Source organism: Rhinopithecus bieti, unplaced genomic scaffold (assembly GCF_001698545.2).
Source record: "Rhinopithecus bieti isolate Rb0 unplaced genomic scaffold, ASM169854v2 scaffold_69431, whole genome shotgun sequence".
NCBI classification, from domain to species: Eukaryota; Metazoa; Chordata; class Mammalia; order Primates; family Cercopithecidae; genus Rhinopithecus; species Rhinopithecus bieti.
Window position 1 is genome coordinate 105,087 of NW_016825960.1, and position 7,404 is coordinate 112,490.

The window sequence follows — 7,404 nt, forward strand, 5'->3', positions numbered from 1 at the left end:
AGAAAAAAAGAAAAAATAGCTGGGTGTGGTGGTACATGCCTGTAATCCCAGCTACTTGGGAGGCTGAGGCACAAGAATTACTTGAACCTGGGAGGCAGAGGTTGCAGTGAACCGAGATCGCACCACTACACTCCAGCCTGGGCGACAGAGCGAGACTCTGTCTCCCCCCAAAAAAATAAAAAGTCCAGGCAAAGTGGCTCATGCCTGTAATCCCAGCACTTTGGGAGGCTGAGACAGGCAAATCGCTTGAGGTCTGGAATTCAAGACCAACCTGGCCAACATGGTGAAACCTCGACTCTACTAAAAACACAAAAATAAGGTGGGCGTGGTGGTGCATGCCTGTAATCCCAGCTACTCGGGAGGCCAAGGCAGGAGAATCACTTGAACTCAGGAGGCAGAGGTTGTAGTGAGCTGCAAGATCGCACCATTGCACTCCAGCCTGAGCGACAGAGCAAGACCCCATCTCAAAACAAAACAAAAAAAAAAAGAGGGAAGGATGAAACCATCCTTTTTTCTGGATTGGCCTATGAATTCATGGAAAATGATCTGATACCCAGTCAATACCTGCCCTATCTGAAACTCCTGCTTTGCCTTTACTAAAGTACCTGATGAGGTATGACCCTGCTTGTGGCTGCTCATTCCCGAGGATATCACAAATCCTGGGATGGAGCCTTGACTTTCTATTTCCTTGGTTCCATCTTCAGCAACGACTTCCCAACCTGAAAGGAGTGGGTAGTCAAGGAAAACACAGAAGGAAACAAAAAGGCACAGCTGAAAGGGAAGGGGCTCTTTGACTAACAGTGCTATTTAATTTAGTCCAAGTTTAGGCCATTTGTATTGGAATTCCTAGCTTGGAGAAGTGCCTTATATTGAATTACACAATAAATAATTTTCTATTACATGAATTTACTGTTCCTAGCTAGAACATAACATTTGAAAAAAATCTTAAGTTCTACACATCGAGACTGGCACACAAACACCAGAGGTGAGGCTTCGTTAGCATGTACAAATGGGGCAGAACAGACTATGCAGAAAATATTTGTATAAAGGATACGGGTACTTATGGCTTCAGCATCTGAACGCAGCAGTCTCCTTACTTCCTTTTCCACATCTGGAGATTCAATGTACTGAAGCAAAGTTGGGGATTAGAGGGGGATACCAATACTGTCATTTAACACCCTGTGTTTTGCAGGAGTGCCCTCCTATGTACCAGTGAATTCAAATGTTAGGCCTCTTTAAATTCTGATCCAACCAAATTTCTACTTTAAGTAGTGCTATTTATGAAGGAATCTTTAGCCAGGGTCTAGAATTTTATACAGCAAACTTATTTTTTCCTAATTAAACAAATTACTTGAGACATTTAATCTTTTCAATCTGCAGTTCTATGGTAAAGACCTCTCTCAGAGGTGCAACCCTTAGGTCTGTTATAAATTATTTGTCCTGGTTTATATTGGCAAAGAACTATAATTCCTTATTAGTTATTTAGAAATAATTTGGTTTAAAGATCCAAATTCCCAGATTTCACTTTCCCACATCTTTATTATTAGAGACGTTCCTACAAAAACTGGATCTTAGCTGTATGTTCTCCCTTGAATCCAGTTTTACATAATTATCTCCACAGCAACCAAGTTGTCGTGCCACAAATAGAAATTAGGACTTCGATGGGGAATAAGCAATTGCAAACAACTGCTGTTAAAAGTGAACTCTGGCTCCCAAGGAATGGCTTTTGAAATAAATGTCAGAATAAAAAGAGCAGATTAGAATACACGGGGTCACTGGCCAAATTGTATCTTTTCTTCTAGGAGTTATCAAACATCAACCAATGAATTCATTTTTCAGTGAATCAAACCCAGTGTATGTGTTTAGGATGAGGGTTAGAGGTGAGAAGGAAGGCTCAAAAGTAGCTTTTGTGGTTGATTTGATTCATTTGAAATGAATGAGCTATTAAATAAAATATATTAAGGGTAAAATGAAGTTATATTACGACTGCTGTACCTCAGGAAGGCTGCTTTTTTCCATTTCTTTGACATCAGGGACCTATGAAATAAAACACAATAAACAAGTTATATTATGATGCCTATATTTCAGTAAAGCTTAAAGAGTTCTACAACTATTCTTAACTTTGTTTTACATTGAGTAGGCACTCAATAAATGTTGACTTACAGAGTATAAAAACCAAGGCAACTGTGTTCATGGACTGGAAGACTCAACATAGTAAAAATGTCAATTCTCTCCAAACTGATCTATAAGTTTAATGTAATTCCTGCCAAAATTCTAGCAAGGTTTTCTGTAGCTATAGACAAGCTTATTCTAAAACTTACATTAAAAGATACAGGCTTTTGGCCAGGCATGGTGGCTTATGCCTGTAATCTCAGCACTTTGGGAGGCCAAGGCAGGCAGATCACCTGAGGTCAGGAGTTCAAGAACAGCCTGACCAACATGGTGAAACCCGTCTCTACTACAAATACAAAAATTAGCCAGGCATGGTGGCCCATGCCTGTAATCTCAGCAGGGAGGTGGAGGCTGCAGTGAGCTAAGATCGTGCCATTGCACTCCAGCCGGGGCAACAGAGTGAGACTCCATCGAAAGAAAAGAAAAGAAAAGAAGAAAAGAAGAGGAGAGGAGAGGAGAAAAGAAAAGAAAGAAGGAAGGAAGGAAGGAAGGAAGAAAGAAATGGACTGTAGAATGGCTAAACAATACTGACAAAGAAAAGTCAGAGCAATCAGCCTTCTAATTTCAGGCCTTTCTAATTTCAGGACCAATTATATAGTGACACTGTGATATCGGTGGAGGGATTGACAGATGGATCAATAGAACAGAATGGAGAACCTAGAAACAGAGCCACAAAAACAAGCCCAACTGATTTTTGGCAGAGGTGCAAAAGCAATACAACAGAGGAAGGATAACCTTTTCAACAAATAGTGCTAGAGCAATTAGACATCCTTTGGCAAGAAAAGCAAAAATAAAAATAAAAAACAAAACCTTGAACTAAACCTCACAGCTTTACAAAATTAAGTCAAAATGGGCATCGGGCTTAAAAGAAGTTAAAAAAAAAAGCAGGAGAAAATCTTCAGGATCTGGGCTAGGTGAAGAATTCTTAGATTTACCACAAAAGCAAGATCATTTTCAAAAAAATCAATATATTGTGCCTCATCAAAACTAAAAATTTTAGCTCTCTGAAAGACCCTACAAAGAGGATGGAAAGACAAGCTACAGACTGGGAGAATATATTTGCAAACTACATATCTGATAAAACACTAGTAGTACTTAGAATATAAGAAGAACTCTCAAAACTCAATAATAAAAAATCAGTTTAGAAAATAGGCAAAAGGCATGAGCAGACATTTCACTGAAGTGGAATAGATGGCACATGAGATGTTCAACCCCATTAGGTATCAGGGAAATGTAAATTAATACCACTACATTAGTGGTATGGTGTGAGATCACTACACACCTATCAGAATGGCTAAAATGAAAAATAGTGACAACACCTAATGCTGGTGAGGAGGTGGAGAAACTGGATCATTCATACATTATTGGCAGGAATAGAAAATGGTACAGTCACTCTGGAAAACAGGTCGTTTCTTATAAAACTAAACATGCGACTACCATATGACCCAGCAATTATACTCCTGGACATTTATTACAAAGAAATGAATACTTATATTCACACAAAAACCTGTTCATAGCTTTATTTATAATAGTCAAAACCTGTAAACAACCCAGATGTTCTTCGATGGGAGAACAGTTATATAATGTGGTACATTCATACCATGGAATACTACTCAGCAATAAAAAATAAACTATTGATGCTACAAAAACTTACATGGATCTTAAGTGAATTATGCTGAATGAAAAAATAAGCTAGTCTCTGATGTTATATACTACATGATTCCATTAATATTAAATTTTTGAAATGACAAAATTACAGAGCTAGAGATCAGATTAGTGATTACCAAGTGTCAGAGACTGGGGTGTGAGGTGGAAGGAAAGTGGGCATGGTTATATAAAAGCAAAATGAGGGATCCTTGTGGTGATGAAACTGTTTTGTATTTTGACTGTGTAGGCAGATACATGAACTTACACATGGGATAAAACTGCATAGAACGAAACACATGCACAAAAATACATGAGTACAAGTAAAACTGGAGAAATTGGAATAAGATTGCCGAATTCTAATCATGTCAATTACCTGTTTGTGATATTGTACTATAGTTTTACAAAATGGGGAAAATGGCAAAAAGGTACATGATATCTCTCTTTTATTTCTTACAACTGTATGTGAGTTTACAATTATTTCAAAATAAAATGTTTAATTTTAAACGAAAGAACACGCCAAGCCACAATACTCCTGTAGTTTGCCCAAGGTTCTATAAGCCTGAAATAAGATTAGGAATATAACCACAATTCCCAATTTTCAGGTTCTGGATGAGTTCACTTTAAAACTAGATCTTGCAATCGAAAACTGAAAGCATTAGCAGAAGTTTCAAATGTATGATTCTTCCAGACCCCAAATGACTAGCCTATAACCTCAAGGATCAGGTATTTTTATTCACTGCTATATTCCCAACTGCTAGCATACAGCGCCTGGCATTTAGTTCACATTCAATAAATGTTTATTGAACATATAAATGAATTAACAAATTAATTCCCAACTGACTTTTTCTCTTTCCTTCTGGCCCATGATCCTCTTCTAATCAGCCCGGCAGACACACAAACTGCATGTAACTAACCTTTTTTTGTGTTTTCCGGAACCTTTTCTTTCTGACATTCTTAAGTGGTGGAGTAACTAAAATAAATACAACACAGTGAAACGTTATATGATTGATGGTAGTCACATAGCTGAATTTGATAAAGACAAAGATCATGCTATAAACCAAAGGCTCATGACATGACTCCTTTGTTTTGTTTTGTTTTGTTTCATTTGAGATCGAGTCCCACTCTGTTGCCCAGGCTGGAGTGCAGTGGTGCAATTTCGGCTCACTGCAACATCCTCCTCCTGGGTTCAAGCGATTCTCCTGCCTCAGCCTCCTGAGTAGCTGGGACTGCAGGTGCGAGCCACCATGCCCAACTAAGTTTTATATTTTCAGTAGAGACAGGGTTTCACCATTTTGGCCAGGCTGGTCTCAAACACCTGACCTCAGGTGATCCACCTGCCTCGGCCTCCCAAAGTGCTGGGATTATAAGCGTGAGCCACCATGCCCAGCCAACATGACTCCTCTTAAGAGTGTCTGAGAACTTAATGAACCAAACACCTAAGTGTGGTAAGAGGTTCCTGTTTCACAAGGAATTAGGATTCAGCAAATAAATTTTAGTCAGCAGGAATAAGCAAGGGGCTGTTGACTTACTGCCATGCTGCCAGACATATTTTTTCTCTCTCCCCCTTTCTTTTTTCCTGGTTATATTAGGATCAGCAGAGGCAGCTGATTCTTCTGGAGAAGGGTGGGTATCACCATCAGTAGTGCACACAAGCATCTACATTTAACAAAGACAAAGAAGTTGACTATGACCACAAATTTTGGGTTAGCAATCATAATCATTCTTACCACTAGAAATGCACAGAAGAGACTGATACTTGCCATTTCCAGAAAACCAAGTATTTTGTAATGTACATTTATATTCTCTCATTTTTGCAGTCTCTCTCTCTCCCTCTCCTCCCCTCCACCAGCCACCAGCAGCACTACATATGAACCCTGAGGGTTGTTTTTTTTCCCCACTAGAGTGTTTACCACTACAGAGGGAATATATTGGAAATAGATCTTGGAACTTAGCTTAGTTTTTTTGTTTTGTTTTGTTTTTAGACAAAGTCTTGCTCTGTCATACAGGCTGGAGTGCAGTGGTACATGATCATGGCTCACTGCAGCCTCGACCTCCTGGGCTCAAGTGATCCCCCCACCTCAATCTCTAGAATAGCTGGGACTACAGGTGTGTGCCACCACACCTGGCTAATTTTGTTTTTATAGAGATGAGGTCTCACTATGTTGCCCAGGCTGGTCTCAAACTCCTGGGCTCAGGTGATCCTCCCGCCTCAGCCTCCCAAAGTGTAGGGATTATAGGCGTGAGCCATTGTGCCTTGCCTATCTCAGCATTTTGATTTAGAGAGGAAATAAGAAATCAACAGCAGAGATGATGAATAAGAACCAATTTAAACCTCCAGAGTTAACAACATACTGTTTTAATACAAAGTTCAGAAGATCCCAGCTGCTCGTATGTTTCAATTAATGAAAAGTCACTATAAGTGGCAAATGGGACTCTCTATAGGCTATTTGGTTAAAATAAAATACTGAAATCTAGGGATCAAACACCAAACCAGAACATGACATTTCATTCCTGTGCAATCGATCTGGAAATTAGAAATGCCAAGCAGCCATTCACCAAGTGGAAAGGAGTACTGAAAGAAAGAAAAATAGGGAGAGAAAAGAATTCCTTGAAGGATGTGAGGCTAGTAAAGAAAACTAGTCCATACCTGAGAAATGTCTGCTGTTTTATAAAAAGTTTTTTTATCAAGCGTTCTCAGGCTTTCAATAACACAAGGCAAATCAACTAGCTTAGCAGCTAGTGGAACATCTTCTACTTCAACAACTGCATGGCGCCTATCAGCTGAAGAGAAGTAAAGATTAAAGTTGATATCTTCCCAGTGAACTCTTAAACTTCCTAAGGTTTGAATAATGAAGACTTACGTGGGACAGACTAGTCTTTCCAAGAAACCTACTATCTCTCATAATGCTAGAATTGTGTACACAATTAATAGCTTCCTAAAGAAAAAAATGGAAAGCATATGGAACTCTTTTTCTCCTAGTTTACATCACTTGGGCAAAAGTAGCTAAGTTTCTTGTTAATGGATGTGAACTAAATATGGGTAAAGCAATAAATGTTTCATTCTCATCCTGAAAAGCAAATTCCATTCATTAAAACCAATTCCTTTCTTTTTAGAAGCATTTAATCGTGTCATTGTACATGTGTGTTTTCAAAGGGCTGGGTGAGGGAAGGGTTGACTGACCCTAGAATGATGCTAATAAGTCTCAAGTTAAATCTCGAATTAGCTTCAAAAAGATAAAATTCTATACAACAGCCATATATTAAACTCTGAATATTGCTGCTCAGATGTCCCAAACATGAATGTCTTTTGACACAAGAGGATTCAGGTATAATCTTCTAGTACTATGTGAAGAAAGAAAGACACAAAACAATATTTACCATTTTGTGCGAATTAGATTGTTTTCATTCTAGTATTATGCATAAAAGTTTTGCCAATAAGGAAGTAACAAGAAACAGTTAACATCAGTTATCTGTGGTATTGAGGTTGGGGCACCATAAAGAAGAAGAGTTTTATTTCTTCTCCTTTTGAACTTTTCTTTTTCATTTGATTTTTTTTTTTTTTTTTTTTTTTTTTTTTTTTTTTTT

The 7,404-nt window shown here is 38.4% G+C and overlaps 1 protein-coding gene across 1 annotated transcript in view; it reads right to left on the bottom strand.

Annotated features, from left to right (window-relative positions):
* Positions 1-7,404, bottom strand: part of TAF7L (TATA-box binding protein associated factor 7 like) — a 27,495-nt gene that overhangs the window by 11,500 nt on the left and 8,591 nt on the right. The window contains exons 4-9 of the mRNA XM_017863239.1: positions 6,467-6,600; positions 5,349-5,475; positions 4,734-4,789; positions 1,996-2,037; positions 1,055-1,127; positions 606-719 (exon numbers count right to left, since the gene is read on the bottom strand). Coding sequence (XP_017718728.1) covers positions 606-719; positions 1,055-1,127; positions 1,996-2,037; positions 4,734-4,789; positions 5,349-5,475; positions 6,467-6,600 — 546 coding nt within the window. The remainder of the gene's footprint in view (positions 1-605; positions 720-1,054; positions 1,128-1,995; positions 2,038-4,733; positions 4,790-5,348; positions 5,476-6,466; positions 6,601-7,404) is intronic.